The 25,644-nt window shown below is 42.6% G+C and overlaps 1 protein-coding gene across 1 annotated transcript in view; it reads left to right on the forward strand.

Annotated features, from left to right (window-relative positions):
• The first annotated feature begins 1,657 nt into the window (after positions 1 to 1,657).
• LGR5 (leucine rich repeat containing G protein-coupled receptor 5) overlaps positions 1,658 to 25,644 on the forward strand; it is a 123,450-nt gene continuing 99,463 nt past the window's right edge. The window contains exon 1 of the mRNA XM_008684389.2: positions 1,658 to 1,910. Coding sequence (XP_008682611.2) covers positions 1,699 to 1,910 — 212 coding nt within the window. The 5' untranslated portion in view covers positions 1,658 to 1,698. The remainder of the gene's footprint in view (positions 1,911 to 25,644) is intronic.

Here is a 25,644-nt window from a genome sequence, read left to right on the forward strand (position 1 = left end):
GGGCACTGCCCTGATGTCCAGAAACCAGGCTAACTCACAGTTTTCAGCAGTCACTGTCAAATTTTCCAGTATCTGGGCCACAGCTCCTTTATTTGCAAAGCGAGGAGGATGGAGTTTCTAATTCTTAGCTACTCTGCCCCTCCATCTAATTCAGAGAATCACAAACTTGCGAATGACGGGATTCACCCAGGAAAAGGACATGTTCATGATTGAGGTCCAGGTACCTATATTAATCATAAAAGCTCCACAGGGAATCAGCCAGGTGTGGGGATCACTCCTTCAATGAAGGTGGGGAAACACACCTAACAAAAAAGAAAAAGAACTTCCCAATTGTAAAATTCTGAAGTTTATATGGGAAATTCGGTGGGAAAGGCTAAGTGGAAGAAGACGAAGAGAGGCCTTGAGAGCCAAAAGGGTTCTCCACCTTCATGAAACAAGGAGGCATTGTGCCCTAAAGAGAAAACTGTGCATTTTTGTGAGTTGATATGGCAGGCTTGGGCTGTCACCTCTTTCAGCCACTCTCTCGGGTCTGGAGACGTGTGACTTGTTCTCTCGCTGAGGCCTTCTCTCCAAGAAAGCCCTACGTCCTCCTTTCTCCCGTAGTTTCAGCGTAGGGCACTTGCTGAAGCGGGTGAGAACACACATTCTGCACTGGGGGGGGCGGGGACGGGACTGCACTTAGAGAAGGCTGGGGGCACTGGGCAAGAAAAAGCCCCTCCCCGAACAAAAGCAAACAGCCCCCGGTCTGTCCGGCATTTCTACTAAAGGTGACTTTCCAGGGGATCCTGAAACACTTCAAAAAATAACCACTTCGACTTCTCGCCCCAAGAGTCAGGAAGGCCGAATTGCAGTCCTTGCTCACGAGCCGTATTTATTTAGCCATTAACCCGGCACTTTGATTTTAGGGAAAAGCGAGCTAGACAGTGTGTTGTGAGGTAAGGATCAAAAAGGCCACCCATCGTTCGCCAGGGAATGCGTGCCTCCTTACCCTGATAACGGTTAACTATTTTTCTGGATTGAATTTTAGTCTGTTTTTTTTTTAATCACTCCATGAATTCCTTCCATTATTTGAAGTGGGCTTGGAGGAAGCGTGCTGCATCCTTCGGTCTCCGCGCAGCTGTGTCCCTCAGGCAGGTCCCTTTGGGCTCTCGGATCTGGGTCGCCACGACGCAGAGGGGAATGAGGGTGCGGGGTCCCCCGGCCCTCACACGGTGTTGAGCACCGGAATCCGCCCGGCGGCGGCCAAGCCCGCGCGCCGAGAACTCGCCTGCACCTCTCGCCGCCAGCCGCCTCCCAGCCTGCGCTCGGGAAAGGAGGGAGGGGGCCGGAGGAGGGAGAGTGCAGCCGGGCGGGGGGTGCCTGGGAAGCCGGGCGGCGCTGACGTCACTGGGCGCGCAATTCGGGCTGGAGCGCTTTAAAAAACAAGCGTGCGAGCGGAGATGCTGCTCCACACCGAGCAGGCGGCCTGCAGCAGCAACGCTCTCTGCCCCTGCGGCGGCTGCAGCCAGGGCCGCTGCCGAGGCCCGCGTGGCGGCAGCGGGCACGGCCCGGCCCCGCGGCGCTTCTCCTCTGCGCCCCCGCGGTGGGGCAGGAGCGCGGCGCCCAGCGCCGCAGGCGCGCTCTAAGCGGCAGAGGCCCGCGGCGACCCGGACGCTGCCCTCCGACCGCGGGTCGCTCCCGGCCCCCTGCCGGGGCACCATGGACACCTCGCCGGTTGGCGTGCTCCTGTCCTTGCCGGTCCTGCTGCAGCTGGCGGCCGTGAGCGGCTCGCCGAGGCCCGGCGCGCTGCTGAGGGGGTGCCCCGCGCACTGTCAGTGCGAGCCCGACGGCAGGATGCTGCTCAGGGTGGACTGCTCGGACTTGGGACTCTCGGAGCTGCCCTCCAACCTCAGCGTCTTCACCTCCTACCTGTAAGTGCGCCCCGCTCCGCTCCGGGAAGGGGGCAGATCGGGGGGGACCAGCCTGGGCGTCTGGAAGGGACCGGGCGACTTTGCAGAGGGCATCTTGGACAGACGTGTTTGGGCCCCAGGGAAATGCACGTGTCTCAGGGGGAGCAAGAGCGCACTTTTTGGGCCCACAGAGAAAGGGCTTCAAGTGCAAGCCCCGGAAAGCGCTAGTGCGTCGCCGCTTCCCGATGCAGCTCTAGGCAGGTCGCAGGGCTCCCGGTGTAGGCATTTGCTTGCAGTGTGGACATTTGCGCCCCTAAGCCTGCCCAACTGATCCCTGACCCAACCTCCCCTCCGTGTCCAGCCGCGTTCCACGAAGACACGGGCTGTAAAAAGTTTCCCCAAAGGAGAACTCCAACTTGCCCAGCCCCAAAGGAACTTACTGTGCATCCCTTGCACGAACGTGTGATGTAACCTTTTTCTTTGCTTTGCTCTTTCCTTTTTCTCTTCTTTCTGCCTTTTTCTATTTTTTTTTTAATGAAGTGATTAAAATGTGGCAACCACAAACCCTGATTAGAGCTGCCAGAACGTTATCTTTACCTTTGGCTGCCCAAGCCGCCCTTTGAAGTGCCCGCGGCCACGGTGTAATCTTTAACCATCTCCTCCTCCCGGGGAGGAAAAGGGAAGTGGGCTGAAGGCGGCGGGGCGGGTAAACAGCGGCGCCGACAACCCAAAGGAGACCCAAAGCTCTCTGTCATCCCTCGGGGATCCTCCCCCCCCCTCCACCCCCACCACAGCCTCCAGAGCCCCAACCGCGAAGAGCAGGCAACGGCTCATTTCATAATGTTGTCTCTGAAAAACCGAGGCCCGAAGGATAACAGGTGGTTGGTTAGATGAGGTGACCTAGGAGGAACCCGATTCTTGGGGGCAGGGTGACTACTTCCCCCAAACCCATGGAGTGTCTGCGGCTCGGTTCCTTCGGGCACAGAGAGACGAGGGTCAGAGGTACTCTGAACAAGGGGTCACGAGGTGGTCACAAAGTGACACGTTTAGGTTTTAATTCGAGTTACTACGGTGAGCCCACCCCAAGCCCACGCAATCCCAGTTTCGGCTTCTCTGATGTACCTTGGCAGGAGCGAGTTGGGATGTTTGTGTGAACTCGTTCTTTCCTCTGTTTAGTTGTTTTCTGGAGAAAAGAAACATGAAGAGGCTTGCACAACTCCTTCCGCTAGATAGTGATTCTTTTTCTAGAGACAGAATGAGAAAAAAAAAATTTTTTTATTTGCTTTAATATTGCGTTGAAAAGAGGGGACCATCCTGCTAGATTATAGTGTTAGCAGATGGCAGTCCCCTTCTCATCTACCCTAGAACTATCTTGGGTGCTTTTCTTTAGTTGAAAAGATAAAATTATTTCTTTCCCCACCAGGTTTTCCTCCACTTGCACTCATTGCATGTGGTAGTGATATGTTTACAGTGATGGAAATGACCATTCTCTAAGAATTCACATTTTCTTCCTTCTCAACAGCTGTCTCTACTACTAAGTGAAATGTTCATCCCCAGCCTCTGGTTAAAATGCAAAACTCATTGTTTCAAGAATCATGTGGTCTTCTGTAGAGTGAATTTTTGAGAGCAGTTTGGCAACTGCACTTTAGAGCCTGGAACTATTCTTCCTCATCACCCTGAAGAAATTGATTAGATACAAGGGAGGTGTGCAATCCCTCCAAACACTGATCGATTTAAATCATGCGCTTGTCATAAGACATGTTTAAGGATACAGAAAATAAATTTATGAGTAATGTCAGGGTGCTTTTTTGTCCCACTTGAAAGACTGAACATTTGTTAGGCTTCTGTTACTAAAAGTTGGCATCAAATGCTGTTTCAGATTATTTCCCGCATACCTCAAATGCATTTAACTGTGTCCTCCATGTGAGAGGAGATCTTACTGCCACCGTTCCTTATCTATCTATCATTATAGATAACCCCTTGGAGTTAAGATAGCATTAGGAAGTTAATTGTCATCTTTTTCTCGTGCTGTTTGATCATCACCTGTACTCTGGCCTAAGGGGAAATTTTCTCAGTGCCCTATAAAATATTAATTTCGAAGCGTCTGAAAAGTGTCACAGTGAATGTTAAATACTTGCTTCTCGTGGCTAACACGTCAGGCACCATGAGTGTTAAATGTAGAAATCAGTCCTGAAGCAAATAACCAAACAGATGTTCTTCATAAGGTGCGGTTTCAGAATTTGGTCTCCTTATCGAGTACAAAATGTCAGGAGCCACGGGATGCCCTTTCTTGGGGGTAGGGGGCGGAGGAGTTGAGGGGCTTTTTGGAGTTTTTTGGGTTTTGTTTTTCCAACCACAGGAACGCTGTGCGGACATTAAGGGTAGATGGTGCCCTCTTTTGGTTACACCTAGAATTATCTGACCATTTCTGTTTCCCTTGTGCACTCCTAACCTAAAAGAGAAATTTTTATTTACTCATATTCAAATACATATGCATGTGTTGTACCAGCTTCCTTATTTTAAGAAATAAGTTCCCTTTGGTCTTGAAAGAGATCACGAAGTTCCAGCTCCATACCGCTGGGGCCCCGTCGTAATGAAGCTTTGGCGAGAACATCAAACTGTGCCAAGGACTGATGTGGGTAAAAAGCCAGACTACTATCTTTTATTGTTTTAGTAGGTTATCACCATTTATTTGAGTCAAAATATTATCTCTTAATCTTCCTCCCCTCCCCACAAAAGAACAAGCATTTAATTTTCTCCAAACAGATTGATGACGGCAAGTTGCAGCTGGACGTATTTGGCAAATGGATTTGCCATCATCTGATAGCTGGCTAGTCAGACTCGTAGGTAAAGAAAGTTTCCTGAACCTCTTCCTATAAGGCAAGAGCTATTTATGTGCAGTTTTATCATCTTTGTTCCCCCAGAAAAGCTCGATCTTAAGCCAGTCTAAACATTAATATTAATTCTCTTTTCTTACTGAACTGCATTCCCCAGTAGATCTGTACTTGGACCACTGAACATGGTGGAAACACTGGAAAATCTCAATCTTAATCTTCTCTTTTTCTCTCTCTCTCTCTTCCAGTCGTTTTGGGCTCTGATTTCACAAAATAATAAATAGGCTAATAAAGCTCCCTCTGCATTAAAATAAGGAAAACACTAATGTTTAGACATAAAAGCAGGCAATAATTGTTTACAGTGTTTACTCCATCTCAATCTACCAGTAACGATCTGTCAGAGATTAAGTAGCTCTAGCAGATAATCGTATTATACGTAAATTATTTTAATGCATGAAATGTGAACATTTTTTTGGTAATTGGGTCTTAAAAATAATTTCCCCTATGCTACTTAGATATGTCTTTCATCCAGTTAGTGTGGCATCCAGATGGAAAACTAAATCCTTATGAACATCCTAATATTGTTTTAGTATAGAAAATATACTTTTCTTTATTGATCCAGAACAGCCATTTTATTTTTAAATGAAAACTGAGTTTTTTCCTGCTGTTGCTTAAAGACATGAACATTTCATCCACAAGCAAATTCATGTCACATGAACCAAAGGAGCCAGGAGAATGACTATTTTTTTTTAATTTTTGTGTAGCTTGCTTACTTTTCCATATGTAACTTTATAACAAAATTTAATTTTACACATAGTTAGCAAAACTGGTATTAATAAAAACTGATCAAAACCCTCAATTATAACTAATTAAGTATGGCCCTAGTGTCATACATATGTTTTAAGCATTTAAGATGCAGTTTCAAAATTAAAGAATATTTTTAGAATCTTCTTTGAAATGGTTTAATGTATTTCTGCTTCCCTGCAAGCAAAGAAAAGTATTTTAAATCAAGGAAAATGTTTGTAGTTTAGAAATGGTTACAAAAGCCTTTAGCTGTTATAACAGTCTTAAAATTTAGATCAATTGCAAAATTTATGTAGTTTGCTCTGCAGACTGCTTTCAAAATTCGTTGAAAATAGAATGATGTCAATGACTTTTCTTCATTTTAAAGAAGCTCTTTCTTTTTCTCCAGGATTCCCAGGGTTGTTTTAGTAGTGTTTTTGTTATGGGGGCAATTACTGAAACTCATTGACTAAATTATTCCGAGTGATTTTTTTTTTCTTTCTAAGCAGTGGTTCTGATTCAAACAATTTTGTGGCGTAGATTTAAAATAAGTATTTTATTGAATATGATCAACATGTGCATGACAGAGTTTGTGTGACAAGAATGAACTTTTACATATAAGAAATATGATCTTCAATCAGATCTTTAGTCTTTTTTTGTCCTTATGCGTTTTCTTCAAAGTAAAGGAGCTCTGATAGCAATCACAAACGAATTAGAAGATTAGAATTAAAAAGAAGAATCTTTGTAGTTAAATAAAATGTGTTTTGATAATGGAACCATTCCCATTTGGATGCGTTTGAAGAAGTTCAAAAACACTAAACTGGTCTATGATTTCTCATAGTTAAGTTTTTTAACTGAACTATTTGATTTTTTCTTTTAATTTCCAAGGCATCTGTCAAGGCATAGAAATAGAATCCTTGTAAGCAATTAACCCTGAAAAGCTGTCATATAATTAAAGACATTGCAGAATATTTGTAGTTTTATAACTGATACTTAATAACTACTGACCTTAATAAAGCATTTTTTATATTTTTTCTATTAAACTCATACATTTAAGTCATTTTAGCTATAAAATGAAGTATGTTTCCAATTAATCCAAATCATATGCCATAAGATAGAAATGAAAAACAGTAGTGAGCTCTGCATTGAGCAATTCTGTGGAGTATTTTTTGTTTTTGTTCAGTTATTTGTATAAATTTAGGACGATGCTAAATGGTACATTTCTTCATAAACACCCCACAAGTGGATATTTCTGGTAAATTTAGTTCTTCATGAGAAGGCAAATTCCTTCCTATGAGATTCAACCTCTTCACTCCTGTTGCAATGTTTTCTTTTAGAGTCTCATTTAATAGCACAAGGACGAATCAGACAGGCATCAGAGCCACAACTGATATATTACATACCAAAGAAAACAAGCCGATTATCTAGTCCTGTCGCTATTTTTGATGTCTCTTAGCAGAATTTCATTTGTTAGATGTATCCATGAGTTCTAACCTCCTGCAACTCTTTTATTCCCGTCTCTGTCAGCTTCAATCCACATTTGTATTCACTCATTATAGACAGCCAGCTACAACAGTCAGTTTCACCCAGGGAACTCCTTTTCTACGGGAAAGGGGAATATTTCATAAGCTATAGGGTGGAATTTTTTCATAAAATTTTTCATAATTCAAAATTAATTTTGTTCTCCAGAGGTAGGAGGCAGGCCCATTCTTGAAATCCCTGGCATTTTCTTCTGCCTCTCCCAGTGACTTTTTTTAATTACATTGGTAGAGCCCAATGGAAATGCCTTATTTGAAACTGGTAGGTAGAAGAACATTAGTCATTTGATTTCAAGCGATGGAATTACATTATCTAGTGGTAATACTGAAAGAATGTGAACAGGGTGTCCGCAGTAGGAGAAGAGCTGTATAAAAGATGCTTCACAAGCTGGACTCCTTCTCGTACCTTCATATATTTATTACCCCTGTTCTCAATGTTTAAGTCTGGGATTGGAGAAGCAGAAATTGGCTTTGAGAGGACACAGAGGAATGGACCGTGTCCGTGGAACGGTCTTCCTTTTAAGGTCAAGTGGAATAACACTTCAGGATGTGATGATGAGCTCTCTTTCCTTCAGGGTTTATCCTCCTTATTAGACTGTGGGCTCCTCCAGGGTAGGAAATTTTCCACTTTATAACCTAAGCATCCACACCAGTGCCTGACACTTACGGGATGTTCGGTAGACATTGACAGTGTGGGAGTGAATGGAGTTGGCCGAGCCAGCTGCTGAAGTCCCAGTGGCGAAAAGAGGCCCGTTTGCTGTTTGCTCCTGACAGAACCACACGAGGCTCTCCAAGGTTGTGGCCCAGCCCCACTTGAAATACAATTAAATTGTATTCAGCTTAGAGGATGCAATGAGTTGTTTATTTTAACAAACACACCATAATTTACATATCTCAATCACTTTATTGTAATAACAGCTGACATTTATATTGTTCCTCCTGAGTACTAGGCATTATGCTAAGTACTTTACTCATTCAGACGCCCACAAACACCCTGTGACAGAGATACTATTATCATCCCTAACTTGCAGGCCTGTCGGCTTATTCAGGGATATTTGCAATTGCTCCACGTGTTTGGGGACTTCTCTGAAATTATCTTCAGAGCCAGTTTACCAGAAACACAATGAAAACCAGCCTTCTAATTTATAGTTATGCCTCACAGTAATTGTAATTGGTGCTGAAATATTTCGGCACTTTTTTTTTTTTCAGGAACACAATTTATGAAACTCTAATACCAGAAATATTTTTTCAACTAACTGGGAAGTGCAATTTTTAATTTTCAGTAAAGTGAGAATAACATTATATAGCTGAGGACCAATAGTTTAAGTTGAGTAGATATCTTTTCTTATATCCATTTTCTTACTACCACAGAAACAATTTTTCTTGTCCCCAAGTCAAAGATAAATTGTAATAGCTGCTTAAGTAACCTAAAGAGTGATCAGCTGAATAATACCTTCCAAGTCAAGAGTAAGACTTCTTTTTTTTTTTTGGTCTATGACCAGATCTATGTGTCAAATAAAGTAGCGAATTCTTTGGAACTATTTCGCAAGTCAGAGAGAGATGAACTTTCTTAACAGGCAAATTTTATTTGAGTTTGAATTCACCTTTAAAACTGATAGATGAATTGATGTCATAAACGTTTCCGTATTATCTTTTCATTCAGAATGGAAATTATTTCAAAGTTTTGTTTACTTATCTATCTGTAAACTGTGCATGGTTTAACAATAAGGCCAGTGATAGAGACTTCAGTGTAAATTAGAAATCTGGATAAATCAAAGAAAAATTCCCCCCTTCGAACAAAGAAAAACTCTTCCTAAACATACATCCTATTTCATCAGTCTTTTATTTGCTGCTGGAAATCTAATGCGTGTTAATCGTTTATTGTTTCGCAAAGTCACCAATATGAAAAACCAATAGCTGGCCAATTAATTATAAATTATATTCAGTATAAAGAGCACCTCACCAAGTAAGAATTGATGTTTAGAAAATGTAGGATGGGGCGTCTGGGTGGCGCAGTCGTTAAGCGTCTGCCTTCGGCTCAGGGCATGATCCCAGCGTTCTGGGATCGAGCCCCACATCAGGCTCTTCTGCTGGGAGTCTGCTTCTTCCTCTCCCACTCCCCCTGCTTGTGTTCCCTCTCTCGCTGGCTGTCTCTCTCTGTCAAATAAATAAATAAAATCTTTATAAAAAAAAAAGAAAAGAAAATGTAGGATACATACAGATATAATCTCTGAAATCTCCTAAAACCCCACTCTCAACTCTAGTTTTGTTTTACCATGAATAATTTAAAATTATGCTAACAGTCACTTGCAAGTGTCTCGTTTGTGAGGTATACACAGTTTTTCTGTATTCATTTTATCTCCTTGCCTTCAGAGGGAATTTGGTTTCATCTTCTAACAAGAACTGTGGTTGTCAAGGGGGCAGAAAGCAATCTCTCTCCTGCACACACACTAACACTCATGGCACCAACGTACCAGTAAGACACGGTTTCCTTTCTGCCACTTGCTCCGTGGAAATGATACATAACATTGACATGGCATGGCAGCCGAGAGCCAACTCTTTCAAGGCAGGAGACTGAGGAGCTGGCTGTGTGAAGGCACCCTCCGTTTAGTTCAGAAGCTGAAATGCAGAAAACAATTGTCCTGGCAAAGGGAGCCCAACTCCAGCTGAGAACGCGTGCACTGAGCTGACCTTCCTCGTCAGCCTGCCAGCTGAGATTAAGCTTTCTTCAAGTGGTCCCTTGTTAGCCCAGCCTTTTCCCCAGTGTTGCTCATCTTTCACAACTGGAAGCCAAGTGTTTCAAACTGTTACTCAATTTTGCAGCCAAATTCCTTTATTTCCTCCTTCCTCCTCCTTCTCTCTCTCTCTCTCTCTCTCTCTCTCTCTCTCTCACACACACACACACACACACACACACACACACACACACAGTGATGGCTAACCTTACATTCATGCCTTCCTTTCCAAAGTCGACACTCAGAAAAGAACCTAAGAATTTTTATGTTTCACTAAAAAACTGGTAAATATTTTTGTGCTTCTTTTTTCTTGAAACCTTGATTAAGTAGAACAGGGACCTCTACAAAAGATGTCTATTTGCAAAAATAACCTGCCTTTGATCAAAAAAGCCACAAAAGTGTACTTCTCAGGAAAGGAGAAAACCACACATGATCTCAAGTGGAAAAAATATAAAGAATTTGCTGAATTTTTAACCTTAGTACATAACAAAGATATTATTTTAAAGTTGGTTGGTTAATGTGGGCTGTGTTAGAAATTTCATTGTGTTGTGTTTGGGTTTACCCAATGTTATTTTAATGAATTTATTGGTTCAACACACAAAACACCACATGGCACTTGAAGTTTTCAGGTTATAAATTTTCTTGTGAGGCACTTACTTGAAGGAACTGTGTTACATAATCAATTGGTCTTTCAATCTATCAGCATTAAATAACCTTTCACTTTTTATATACATATACAGTGAAGATTATTTGGTTATAAAAACCAAATAAAATTTTCCATGGAAGGAGTCACATTCCTAAATCATCTATTTTTTTGTATATATATATTGAGACTTTGGCCTTAAGCATCTATTTCACAGTGTTTGTTGAATGAATCTACAGAATGAGTTTGGCGTCTTCTAGTGAAGACCGAAATAAGACATCTTCTTCCTTATTTCCTCTTCAAACTTCCTGTCCTGAAGGGACCCTTAGCAGACATGCCTGCACTTGGCCATAGACCTAGTCTATGACCATTGGAGTGTCCACTGCCCAATAAAGTTAAGCCTAGTAAAAAAATGCCAAGAGAGGTGGAAAGACAAAGTGAGGAAATCTGCTACCCAAGAAACAGTACAGGGAGGACTGAGAGAAGGTGACACCTCTACTAGGCCCCCTGATACAGATGGTACACTTCTCCTGTCTCTCTCTATCCTTCTCCATCCCTCGCTTCCAGATACTATCAGGGGACTGGAAACATGCATTTTCCTTATCTCAGACACTTTCCCCCAGGGCTTCAAACTACAAGATGAAGGGAAGTTGGGAGACAAGAGTCTTTGGGATTAAAGTATCGACTCTTAAGTGCACCGAAATTGGGGTCTTTGATTTTTAACTTGGGGAAGCCACATCACTCTCCCTGCGGTGGGAGGTCTGCACTCACAGCAGCCCCTTCCCTCAGCAGCTGTTCTCTGGGGCTCAGGGCAACGGAGGAAGTTCAAGATCTTTTTTCATTGAGTCTTCAAGCTCGGGTAGCAAAAGGAAATCCTAGTTAAACCAGATTCTCCCAGGGTGTAAGCATATCTCATTTGAAGATCTCAGAAGTTTCAGCAACGTGATTCACTGACAGCAAGTATGCACCTTCCCGCCTCACAGCTGCTGGCCATCCAGCAGAGTCTGCTTCCCCACGGTCTTATAATCCTGAGAAGTGTTAGGTGGAGACGGTCCAGTCCCGAATGACCAGTAGGTAGTAATTTGAGGCCCCCTTTGCCTTCCATGTAGAAACGCCTCAATACATAGTTAACTGTATATTGGGAAACAAAAGGCTAATTTTGATAGATTGATGTTAATGATAATACTAGTTCTGAGCTTGTGCAAATAGCTAACTCCACGCAGAGTACGTTCTGTAAAGAACTAAGAATAATCTTTTGCCCACAAATTAGCAGCAGGACTAAGCTGTATACCTAAGGTCACATTACACGGTGCAAAACTGAAATTGAATCATGATTGCTAGAGCATTACCCTAATTGCCCAAATAAACAGAATGAAAATCACTTAGATGGGTTGCAGAGGTTTCTGATGAGTCAAACACTGTGTCCACCCACAGGATTTAGAGTGTGAAGGACCTTGGAGGTCATCTAATCCAACACCTTCATTTCACAGATGATGAAATTCGTGCTCCTAAGAGGTAAATGACATTCCCAAAAGCACATGGCTGGCAAAGATGGAATTGGAACCCAGCTCTCCTAAGAACCCCAGTTGAGTGTTCCTTCTTGTCACTTTTTTGTTCCAATGCCAGATACTCAAGTGATCTAAAATTCCCAGTTACTTTTCTAGGTGTTGCCAAATAATCCGGTGGCTTATGTATGTTACATACATAAGTATATGTGTCTGAATTTTAACCGTATCGTCTTTTTTTTTGGCCCATTGCAGATACAGATAAAGTGTCTCTGTATCACCTAAAAATCTGCAAAACAGAAGGAAACAATCAGATTTAGTTTGAGGAATAAATAAATAATTTCCCAAATGTCTGTTCATAGTAGTTAAATATGTGTTTATTATAATGTGAATTTCATTTGTGACCTTGACTTGACCAAGTTTAGATTGTCTTCGTGTCTCTTGAATGTGCTCCCTTTCTCATCTAGCACTGAAATTGCATTAGCTCAGGCTCTCCTCCCTTTTTGCCGTAGCAGCCTCCAGTCTTGGTTTACGTAGACGCTCAGGGGACACACATGCCCTACCACCACGCTAGTTTGTCTAAGATGCACGGCTGTGTCTCTCTTATATTCAGTCCTTCAGTGGTTTCCTGTGGCCTTCATGATAAAGTTTAAATTCTCAGTTTGACCCACAAAGTAAGCTTCTTTTGCTTCATTCCTCACCTGCAAACCCTGCTGCCCCTCATGCTGTCTTTACTGCAACCATATCAAACTCCTCGTACAATTTCCATGTTTCATTCCTCCAGGTGTTCACGTGTGTTGGTGTCTGCTTGGAATGCCTTTCTTCTCTTTCATTTTGCTGACATCTATGTGTCTTTCCATATTCAGTTCAAACATCCAGCTTTTCTGGAAAGCCTTCTGTGACCCAGCACTCTAGAAACCGGTCTCTGCTGCTTCCACATCATGCTGAGCCCACCTCTGTCATAGTACTCACCATACTTGACCACCATATTTGTCTGCTTGTCTGATCTGCTTGTCTGTTTTCATTACTAGCCTATGTATACCCCTTGAATTATAGATTTTCTTGGACCAAAGAAGACTCTGCCTGGGACTGAGATCAGAACACACAATCCCTGTGTGGGTTTTGTTTGTTTATTTGTTTTGGGGTTTTGTTTTGTGTTTGTTTTTTTTTTCCAGAATCCCTGTGTTTTAAACGGGTTTTTCATTTTCTGCATTTTGTGATGCTTTGCTCTCTTGTGGACTTGCTGACTCAGGAGAGACTGCCTCTCTCAGGACTATCTAAAATTCCTAGAGATAGAGAGGACTCCTCTGCAAGTGTGCCTTTCATATGCAAACCAACCAATCCAAAGCCCACACCCCACCACCTTCATTATTGGGCTCTTACACTCTAGGTCAATATTGTCTATCCTAATGACCCCAGGGCCAGGTACCTGACCACTCTGGACAGCCCCTGTACCCCGACCCTGCTGAAATTATTCCATCTAGCCACTTCTAGACTGCTTGCCCTGTCTATTCCTTCACGTGGAAACCACAATGAAAGCTCATGCCCATGCTTTCCTCCCTCTCCTCCTTCTTCCTAACTGACCCTGGTGCTCGCCCATGTCATCCTGCATGGCCTGATGTGCCCCCGACTCTTGGGAACTGTGAGTAACAAACTATCTTTTCACTAACAGGGGTCTCCTGATGTATGGGCCATACCTTAACTAAACAGCATTAAAACCTACCTTTTAAAACACCCTCTGTCCGTGCATGCCTGTCCCAGGGCATGCTCTGGGGAGAGTTAGTACCATTTTCTCTCTCTCTAAGGGGCACTCTCCTGTTCCCCTAAACTCTATGGGAAACGCACTTTTCTGCATCTAAGATACAGGGCCCCATTTTTCTGGCCATCAAATGTGTAACAGAAAGTGAGACAAGCTGATATAATCTCTGGTAGAATCTTACATTGTGATAGCAGAGAGGTCCTTCCCTCTACACTTGGCAGACTGCATTGTTTGTAAACTCCCAAGAAAGAGAAAAAACAATTCAGAAAGTGCTTTTTGCCCCCAATTTCTCATTTGCCCCTCATAACAGACAGTAAAAGTTATAATTATCCCTACTTTGGAAATGAGAACAGCTTGACAAAGATCACAGACCTATCTTGAGTATCCTTGGCAAGTTACTCTGTGTCTCAGTTTCCTCGTGTGTAAAATGGCAGTAATTGTGATGCCTCCCTCACGGGATTGTTGTGAAGACTGGTAAGATCATTCACGTAAAGCACTATGCATAGTGCCTCGTGTGCGGAGTGCACATGAAGTGTTAGGTGCTATTGTCTTTGTTGCTGAGGAAGTTACAGTTGTTAAAACACTAAACCCATGCTTTTTTTTTTTTTAAGATTTTATTTATTTAGAGAGAGAGCATGAGCAGGGGGAGGGGCAGAGGGAGAGGAAGTGAGAGATTCTTAATCAGACTCCGCACTGAATGCAGAGCCTGACGTGGGGCTTGATCTCAGGACCCTGAGACCATGACTTGAGCCAAAATCAAGAGTCAGATGCTTAACTAACTGAGCCACTCAGGTGGCCCTGAACTCATGCTTTTCAAATACAGTGTTGCCTCTTATTGCTGTTCCCCCAAAATAGTTAAATCCATTGCCCTAGAACTTTATAATTTTCATTAAACAAAAATTTATACCTACTAGGTAAAAGAATAGGGGGAACAAAAAGGGGCAGGTTCAAATGAATAGTGTATCACCCAGCACCTGTTCAAGTTTAAAAGATCTTTCATCTTTGATCGTTGGTATCAAATAGATAAAAGATTCTGTGTGTTGAATGAAGTCTCCTATTTTCACCTGGGTGCATAAGGTTGCGTAGACACTGCACAGGCCTCCAGGATGGCCAGTGACTGAGCAGACGCTTTGTCCCCGATTGTGGGCCAGTGGCCTACTGGTAAAAGTCCACTCTGCAGATAGGATTCAATGAATGGCCCACGGTTTGTGGTCCTGGGCTGAAATTGCTTTTCTCCTCTCATTTTCATCTCACCTATCTCCAGGACTTTTCCTGAGTATGTANGGAAAAAAGCGGTTTGGTAACTTCTTGGGCTCTCAGAAGCCCATTCTCAACAGTTGACTTGCTGTCGCATCAGGTGAGAGATGATGGATTTAGTGAGAGGCGGAGAGGACATAGGGAATCCAGACTTTCCTCAGAGCCAGAGATGCACCCAGGAAAACTACATTTTCAACACAACAGAAATGTGTTTGATTTTTTAAATGTATTAATAGCTAAAAAATAACTCTAAGGGAAAAAATATAAGGAATATGTTTATGTCTATCTGAAAATACCTTCAAAAGAGTTGAATTTTCATGAGGAATTACGGTAGCTGTCTGAAGAAAAAGCAGTTCAGTGCAGTTGCAGGAAGGATCTTTGCAGTCAGTGATGACAACGAGGCCGAAATTATTCCCTGGAGAATAATAGATACCAATGACTTGACTCTGAGGGGGAAGGGATTCAAAGTTAAATAGGGGGTCAGAGCACCACTCAGGCTTGTCTTTGAGCAGGGGCCTTGGAATTAGGCCCAGTGATCCCCAGCAGAGAGGAGAGATGGGTGGGCGGTTATTGGACCAGACAGCCTTTTAATTCTGCTGGATGAGCCCTGTGTCACCATCTCTACAGATTCTCGACGCCCCCCTGCAGAAGAGGCAAGCTGCTTCACCCATGACCAATGAAATCAAGAGAGCAGGTCTGAAAAGGACAAGGGAAATCTCCCCTCTAGGAACCCTTGCATATCTTACTACGTGTGAAAGGATGATTCTGGAATTCTCGAGTGCCCGCTGAATTACTAAAGTAGGAAGCTGATTAATTTTACAGCCCTAAAGCCCAAACTGAAGGAACTTTCAGGCAGACGTCTATTATGTGTTACCCAGCAGCTTAGATTGGACAAGTGGGATCTATCAGCCTAGCGTTATTAAGCAGTTTAAACAGTCACCAAACCAGGCTGAATCTGAAGGCAGCAAAAGTCAAACAGTTTCAAATGAAGAGCCAGAAGGATCTCACTCAGGCAAAGCACAATTCTCCAGGTGGCGAGGGGGAAAGAGAAAAGCAACAGCCCAAAGGAGACTATGGCAAATAAGAAAAGAATAAAAAAGCATCAAGAATGACTCAAACGTGAGCTCAACTGCAGGACAGAGAGAAGAGTGAGGCACGAACTCAAGCTGCCGAGATGGCACAGACCCTGGTGACCGTCTCCACTGTGGGGTGGGCTCACCCAAGGGGTAGATGTCCGCCCTCGAGGGGTCTACATGCACACTCACACATACCACACACCACGACGGGGGCACATCTCTGCATTTACACATGGAAGAAACGGACATTCATTTTGCAAACAATGTGAAAATCTCTAAACACATGTATCTACTCTCCATAAGATGCTAAGGCACCTGGCATACTCCTGGGGCCGGGAGATAGAGCTAACCCTGTGGTGCAGCGGGAGAAAACAAACCGGACGTGCCTAGGAGCAGCGTGCTGGATTAGAGGTCTCGTCCACGGTTCTCAAATTGTCTGCACATGAGCTCCATCTGGAACCTAATCTTAACCATCTTGAGGCCGAGATCCCACACCAAACCAACTCCATCAGAATCTCTGGGGGAAGAAGCGTGGCATCAGAATGATTTTTTTTTTACTCCCCAAGGCAAATTCAATGTGCGGTCAAGTTTTGAGAACCATGGACTAGATCTAGCTCCCCCACCAATCAGCCGTAGAATCTCTGGCAGGATAGGCATACCCTCCCGGCCTCAGTTTTCACGTCTGTTAAGTAAGGGAGGCGAACATATGCTCTGAGGTCTCTCCAGTTCTCTATGAATCTGTCAGCTTGACATTCGCGTGTATTGTACTAGGACGGGTGTAGCGAGACTGTAGAAAATGGGAGGTTTCTACGCATCCACACCCACATCCATTTTGTGCGGCAAACCTGGGAGCATTGTTTACTCTCCTGCAGTGAGCATTACTTAAAATGACTTTATTTGTTTTGCAGTTTAGAGGGCCTCTGTAGGTAGCCTCAGGAGCCCATTCATTTCATTAACATTAAATCAACAAGCAGACCTTCTTTCTGCCTCTCTCAAGCAGGATTAATGGATTTTGGCATGATTTGTGCATCTAGCAGCAAAACCTCTTGCTGAGAAAGCTAGCAGGCTTGACTAATTCCCAGCAGTGCTAACTTCATAAACTTACTATAAGCTTTTAACTTTGACTGAAGATTAAAGGTAATGACTTCACGCTGTTACATCTGATGCGTGATACTCAAGATGCATAAAAACTATATAAAAATGACACACTGTTTGATCAATTAACATTATATATAGGTCTGCATGTGCGTGTGTGTATATGGATTTTACACTTACGAGAATACTCAGTTCTGTGTATGTAAAACAGGATCCTCTTAGAACACTGAAAAAGATTTATGCGATAAATAATCAACCCCAAGTAGAGTATTGACAGGTGTATACACGTAAATTGTAAGCATGAGACCCTGTGGTTAGAATACGGTAAAGATGCTAACAGAAGGCCCAGTTCTCTGTGAAACGGTGACACGACGCACTGTTGAATATGAACAATTTGCTAAGAAACAAAATGACTCTGCTCTATGAGACCAGCTTTCACCTGTAAGTAATAATCCCACATGGCACTGTGCTTATATGTTTTTCGTCCAGACAGTCTTTAAATTCAAAATTCAGAGAAGTCTGCACGAAGAAGGGAGAGAAAGGGGGAAAATACAATATTTCCAGCCCATCTGACAAGACTGCATAAAAAGCTTCTGATCAAAGGGTCTTAAGTACACTTTACTGGTGTGACAAACAACATTTTTATCCCTTTATTAGATTTATTTTCTTCTGAAAACTGCAGTGACCAGGGTATGGGTTGTGAAAGAAAACTGGCAGGGTTGTGTTCTTTGATTCCTAATTAACACCTTCAGTCTCAAAAGAGAACCAACAGAAATACCATAAAATGTTGCAGCTGCATTGTGATTCCGCTTGGTTGGTTTGTTAAAAGTCGGCTGGGCATTGGCAGCTGCAATAAAGGGAAAGCTCAATGGATGTTTTGTATTGTGCCCACTGAAGTGAAAGAAGGCAACCATTTTATTTTTCAAATGGGCAGCTGCAGAGGGAGGTTTAAATGGAGCTAAATGCAAGATTTACTGTTAATTTATAGTAAATAAATAAGGAAGAGTAAACCTAACTTTCAAGGTTTTACAGTCACATAGAAATTTTAGCGAGAAATTATTAAGGACAACGGCTTTGGAGGTTTTTAGCAACTGATCTGGGGAATCTGGCCACCAGGAATAGCATTCATTATTAAAATCAAAATAGCCTTTTCGAATGAGCTGAGTAAGCCAAAGCTTTGGAAATTGACATTTCCTCTTTGAAAGGTAAAGGTATATCTTTCCTTTGTTTGGTAGTGTAACTCCCTCGTCCCACTTTATTGAAACCTTCAAATTTATTCAGATCGGAATTAGGTAAGATTCTATACATTCCCCCAACCTCACTTTTTTTTTTTTTTTTTTTTTTTTTTTTTGTAAGAGCATGGAGTTGAATTTTGCCTTGGGTAGGGGAATAAAAGAGGCATTTAACTCTGGTCAGATAAATCTCACTCACATTCAAAAATGCAATTAAGGAAATATGTAAATCTAGATGTTTCATCAAATGCTAGCTAAGGGGTTACTAGTTCTTTTCGAACACAATGACTGAACTAAAGAACTTTAGTGTCTGTGTAAGAACCATTGTCCAAGCTGCAGTCCCTGTTGGAAACAGAGTCCGGCCTGGCCGTGGGAAATACCTACATATTTGACACAGGCCCTATTTCTGAGAGAAAGGGGATGGAAGGGAAAGTATGGCGATTTTACTGTTGCATTCTAATCAGCCATGATCTGCCTAATTTGCTTTGATCGGGAAGATAAACTAATTTTTCTATGGGCTGGATAAAAGTAATTAGCAAGCCAAAGCTTTCATGTTATTTCAAAAGAGCTAAAGTAAAGAGGATCAGAAATTGTAATGGTGGGAGCTAAATACATCTTTTCGGCTCATCTGAGAGCATTGTTAGTTCAAAATAGGATACTGACACAGAAGAGGAACTCTGGCTAAAGATAGTTTCATGGGCTGCACAACCATTATAAATCTCGGGATCTACAATGCTATGTAACTAAACAGAATCACCAAGGGGTGATTTATAATTGGTGTCTGTGTCACAGAGCCCCGTTTTTTTGTGAGGACACCTTTACCTTGATGTGAAAGGGCCCGATCATTGGCCCTGAAACGTGGTTGGTTTTTCCAGCAGCTCTGCGTTGGAGTTGTTACGTTTAAGCTGGGGTAGTTCGATGTGTTTGTTGGAACCCTAAGCCGCTGCTCGTCTGAAGCACACAGACACAGCCTGCGTGGGATTCTACAATCCTGCATCTACTACAGTGGGATCTGAGATCAGAATGAAAAAGCTAATCAGGAACCCGACGCTCCAGATGCTTGAATTTCACAGCCTGGTTCACTGGGGTTTGGGCCAGTTACCAGCTTCAGGAATGCCGCGTCCTCTTCTCTTGTTTTTTCCAAACACCCAAACACATGTAGTTATTAGATGAGAAGGAAAGATTTGGGAATATGGGATTTTGTTTCTTAAAAAAAAAGAAAAATCTGCTATTTAATGTTACTTTTTTTCTTGTTGATATGACCTTTGCTTTACTTCCTTTTCCAAGCTGTTGTACTAGATATGGTATCTGTAACACTACTGTAAACTTAATTGCTTTTTTGGCTACTAATCTCCTTTGCTAGGGTTCTTAGATACAAAAGTGTACATTTCGTGTCAGACTCAATGTGTCTTATAAAATAAGTGGACCTTTCCAAAGGATCTCTCTGTGAGGTTGGAGCTCACCAAGCTTCAGGGTTATATAGGAACTGTTGTTACAGAATAATTCCAAAGGAAACTAGAAAATAAGACCACTTTTCTACCCTGTCTTTAAAATTATTCAAAATCGTTTGACTTATTTTTTCTCATGTTTTTCTCCTCTTTTCGGAAAGCTGCAGTCAATGAACATTTTAACTCTTTCATCATTGTTTTAAAATCTTGGCCGTAAGTGTTTAAAAATACAAATAAGTCCATTTTCACTTTGTTGCTAACTGTTCATAAAGTCTAGAAAAGAGGGCGCTTAGGAATAAGAATTCAGTCTATGGATGGGGAGCAAGTCCTCAGTAGTGTTAACATCATGTTCCTGTATATGCATTAATTCATTCACAAAATTAATGCTTATCTATTGCCGACTCTGTTCTGGATGCTAAGAGTATAGCAGTATAGCCTTTGCAGGGGAGACAGACGTTAAGTAACTGCTTAAATTTATGTTATTAGAATTATGCAAAAACTCTGATGGAGAATGGAAGCGCACTACAAGAGAACCTGCCTAGTCTTGGTGGTCAGGGAAGACTTCCATTGACATTTAATCTGGAATCTTGGAGGATGAGTGGGCGTTGGCCAGAAGGAGAGGGAAAGAACATTCTAGACAAACTTTCCCATTTCAGTCTAAGCACTGGCTGGATTCTCTTCTATACATTCTGCAGCTGTAACAGCCAGCATGATGCCAGGGACTTCTAGTATCTCCTATTGCAGGAGGTCTGAACACGGTTACCCCTAGGGGGCAGGATTCTCCTCTGAGATCTGACCTACCATTACTAGGAAACTTCTCGTTGGAATATAGTACAAAGACCTGTGTGGCAAAGAGCCCTGCAGCTGTGTTCTGGTCTTCCAAGTGTATCTTCTGCTTTACTGCCTTATAGTTTTACTGGGCATACTGAATTCATTTTCTCTGAAACATAGTTACGAACTTATTTATTTGCACTCCCAATCATAACCTGGAAAGAAGAAGTGGTAGTTGTGTTGTATGGACCTGTGCATTTTCCCTGCATTAGATGGGGAGCCAAGAAGCAGAAGGCAAGCTTCTCCCTCTGTCCTCCTCTCATTCGCAGTAAACTCTTCCAATTGCTGTTCACAAGGGGGAGCTGGTTAGACCTAAGTGAGCACATGTATTAATTCTTTAAATTATTCACCTAACACTTACTTGGCATTTACTATCTAGACTAAGCCCAAGAAACAAAGATGAATCAAGCAACAGCCTCTGCTCTCTGGAGGTCACAATTTAGTTGAGGAAGACAGACAAGTAAACCAAAGCAGTATAGTAGTGAAGAGGCTCATTCTGGAGTCAGTCACTCACTGTTGGAATCCTGCCACTGCACTTAGTACCTTGGGCAGATTATTTAACTCTCTCTGGCTTCAGTTTCCCCATCTGTAAAACAGAACGTTTCTCACAGGGTTGTTCATGAGGGTTATTATTTGCAAAGCATTTACCACAGTGCCTGACAGGTAGTAAATAGAAGGCAAGGTTAGCTGTGATTATTCCTAGAAGTCAGTATGAAGTCCTTTGGGGGCATAGAGAAGGAAACCATTCACTCCACCTGGAGTTGAAAATACTTGCCAGAGAGAGTTGGGTTTGCCCTGCTTTTAAAGGATGGGAGGGGGGCGGATTTCACCGCATGGATGGGGCATGTCCTACAGAAGCCCATCAGCAGAGCAGGAAAGCACGTGGAAGGAAATTCTCACATTTGCTGAACAGGAGGCAACAATGACTGAAAATGAGAGAGCTTGGAAGAGAGAGAACCCAGAAAGCATCTGAATGGCTGCAAGGACTCAGGTCTCAAAGGGCACATGTCCCGCCTCTTTGCCAAAGCTGCCCCTCATTTTGGATCTTCCTTTTCTCTCCTGGGATGCATGGTTTATTCCTTCAGTGAACTTGTATTGAGAGTGCGCTATGCAAGGTTCTGTGGGAGGACGTATCCATTCATTGTCCCCTAGAAGTTTGAAATCTGAAAGATTGGTACCATTTCATATATTAAATTTGGTCACCTGGCATGTTACCTGATAAAGGGATTTCCACTGAGAGATACTTGTTACCAGGACATCCTCTATTTCTCCCTCCTTCATCTCCTCATCATCGTGTCCCCCACTCCCTAGCATAGTATCTGACATACATGCATGGTATACAGATGTTTCCTGGGGGTGGAATGAGGGATCCCTCCCTCTGTTCCACTGTTTCCCCAAACTGTCCCCAAACTCTTTCTCCTTTCTCTCAACTGCCGGAATTCTTGAAAGAGGAGGCTGCATTCCCTGCTGTCATTCCCGTTACCACCCACTCTCTCTTTCATTCCTCTCTGATCAGCCTGCCACTCCCATCATTCAACGGAAATCACTCTCTCTTCAACACACCACTGCTGACCAAATCCAAAGGATCTTTTCTCAGCCCTCAGTCCTCCCAGACCACTCTGCAGCATTAGCCTCTGCCCACGAGCCCCTCCCTCCACCCTAAGCCGAGTGCGTGAGCCACACTTGCAGCCTTAAAAGGCACCCGTTTTGGAATCGGCCCAGCCGAAGTTTGGCCACAGTCCAAAGCTCAGTTTCCTTATCTGTGAAATGGGGCTAATAAAGCCTATTATCTGTGGCTGGCACACACAGACTCGGTCTCCTACTAATCACTCTCCTTCCCTCGCTGTCATCTCACACGTGCACTGCTGCCTAATATACCCTCCTAAACCTCATAATGACCATGTCACTTCCCTGTTCAGAAAGCGTCAGCAACACCCAGGCACTGGAAAGCTCCAAATCCACTGCCCCGCACACAGGGTCCCCACAGCCAGCTCCAACAATAGGAATCCTGGAGACAGTTCCATTTGGCTTCTACTGACCATTTAATATCTCTTTATTGCTGGTGTTTCCATTAGCAAATTGAAATATTAGATTCACTTAGAGCTAACACTCCATTTGGCTTTAAAATTCTGTGATTTTACCTTTTGGCCTCATGTTTTCATACTTGCTCTTCAAGTTTTCTGTTCTTTGGGTAAATAGGATGGGACCCATTTCCCTGACATGCTCCTGCTTTCCTGCCTCTATACTTCTGCTCTTACCCAGCTCTCTGGCTGGACTGGCTGCTTTCCTGTCTCCATGTGTAAAAATTCTTCCTTTAGGCTGTTCTCAAGTGTCATCTCCTCTTCCATGGCCAAGAATCATTGTCTCACTGAAGGGATGTCAATCATCCTCCTTTGTGCTGAGTTCACATTAGGGAAGTACCATTCGGACCACAGCAGTTTTCTCCTCACTCTTCCCCCTGCCCCACTGGCTTTACCTTTGCACGTTGGTCAGTTCTGTTTTCCTCTGGCCAGCTTTGATTGTGGCACCCCTTACGTAGAGATCCACCATGCGTTAACATGGCCCAGTGCCTCGAATCCAACACCTTTTACCCAAGGTTTCAGAAAATTTCATTGAAATATCCCAAATAACCTTTGTTCTCTCATCTGTCAACCACTCTTCAGAGCAAACTTAACCCAATGTAACTGAAGTCATACAAGGAGACCAATGAGCTGTAAGGAGCCTGAACTTTTAATATTTAATTGTATCATGACTAGGATAATGCATTTACAAGTTAGTCTAAAATCAGCAAATAAGAAAAAAATGTGCTTAAAAAGACTTCAACTGTGATTATATTTTATTAAAAATTTGGTTAAGTATTATGGTTGTAGCACATTTAGGCACTTAACAATAGATTTTAGGTAAAATCCATAAACATTTGAATATGTTTATATTCTAGTTCAAGAGCTCATAACAGGGGCAAAAGTCGGAATCACTTACGGAGAATTTTTAAAAGTCCACATTCCTGATACTGATTTGGTAGATCTGGACATGAACCTGGGCATCTGTTTTTGAACAGTGCCACTGTGACCAAGCTGGCCGGATCACACGACTCTAGGAATTGTGCAGTGCACAGCCCTGGGCAGCAAGCTGCCACAAAGTCTGACGGCACCGTCTCTTAGCCTCAATTAAAAGCTTTACCTGGACTTCAGCACCAGAAACGTCTGCATTAGAATCTTAGTTTCGTCCCTTGTTATTTGCGTGAGTTGGAGGAAATTCCTTTATCTCTCTAAACCTTGATTTCCCCGTTTGTAAGATGGGACAATGATAGTACTTACGGTACAGGAAGATAAAATCAGATAGAAGCGACACAACATTTAAGACAGCACCTAACACGTGGCAAGTAATCAATACATGTTAACTATAATGATGATGGTGATGATTATTGAAGTCCCTCTCTTCAAATCTCTGATTGGCCAGGTAGCTTCAAGACCAATTTACATAGTACTGAAGGAAATAGTAACATAAGTTAATTGGCCACTCTACTAGTAAAGATTATATCTCTATTACAGTTCTTACTTATGTCTCCAAAGGTTATTAGAATAAGTTTTAGCAGATATCAATTAAATTTTGTAGATGGAATATATGTCCGTGTGTGTGTGTGTGTGTGTGTGTGTGTGTGTGTGTGTGTCTGTGTGTCTGTGTGTCTGTGTATGTAATCTCTAATATTTCAAGTGGTCATGTGAAAGTCCTTGACCTTGTCTGGCTTTTAAGCCAAAAGTGTTTGGAGGCCTTTTTTGGCAAAGGTAAAAACAAAGCACGGCCTCAGGCATTACGTGATAGCCCTTTGATGTGTCCGCCTTTGGTCAAAGTGATGTAGAAGCCTCTGCCAGAATATATTATTCTGTAGTGGACTTACATGTTAGTTTAATAAAGATTGTTTAAATCATTTTTGTATCAAAATATCTTGTTTTTCTTCACAACACTTTACAATTATAATTAAATATAAATTAAATAATAATTATATATAATTATTTGCCTTACAATTAGTTTAATGTCTGTTTCCATGACAAGTACCTCAGTGTGAGACTCTAGAAAGACAGGAACTATGTGTGTGTTGTTTACTACAGAATCCCCTGAACCTAGCACAGTGTCAGCCACGTAGTAAGTACCAAGAAAATGCTGGTTGAGTGAGAACAAGAAAGGAAGATGAGAAAAAGGAAGTGGGAGGACAGTTCTCCCACATATTTATCCCAGAACCAGGTGCAGTGCACAGTGTAAACTTGGAATTACATGTGAGATATAAAGAAGACTATGACAGCCTCAACTCACCAAAGTTTACAGTCTAGCTCGTGGTACCTGATATATTCAGAGATATGTACCATCCAGTACACTTAATAAATGCCTTTAGGAAGATGATGACTGTCCATAGGCGTTAACATAAATAGAGGAGAGGTAGGACTCCAGACTGATCCTGAAGAAGGGGTGACAGAGACAGAAAAATGAACAACCAGTTAAGAAAGATCAGAATTATATCACAGAAGCTACAATTATAGCTTTCGAATAGATACAAGGGAAATAGTCCTAAGTCCATATTAAAGTGAGTTTCAACAAGCTAGGCTATGTGAGGATATGTATGTTGTTTGAATAAGGTATATTCAGTATCATCATTGCTTTGATTTATTCTAGTAGTGATACTTCATTTGAAATTCTTTGAACATTAAAAATTGACATGAGATTTCTAAGTTCAAAAAACAGGCTTGGAGGTTAGAAAAGAAAAGTATTCCTGGGAAGCAGGCTCAGAGTTGGAGAGTTGAGTACAGAAAGTTTCCTGGGGCATGCCCTCAAGATGACACCTGTGGGGGAGAGGAAAGTGTAGGGGGCAGGATTGCCCAGAGGGAGAAGTAGAGCTGAGATGAGGTTGCAACAAAGTCCTCAGGCAATCTTACAGGGAGCTCTCATATTGGAGCTCCAGAAGCTCCAGAAGCTCCAGAAGCATCCCTTCATACCTCAAACCGACCAGTTATTGGATATAGGTCT

The sequence above is a fragment of the Ursus maritimus genome, unplaced genomic scaffold (assembly GCF_017311325.1).
Source record: "Ursus maritimus isolate PB19 unplaced genomic scaffold, ASM1731132v1 scaffold_21, whole genome shotgun sequence".
Classification (NCBI taxonomy): domain Eukaryota; kingdom Metazoa; phylum Chordata; class Mammalia; order Carnivora; family Ursidae; genus Ursus; species Ursus maritimus.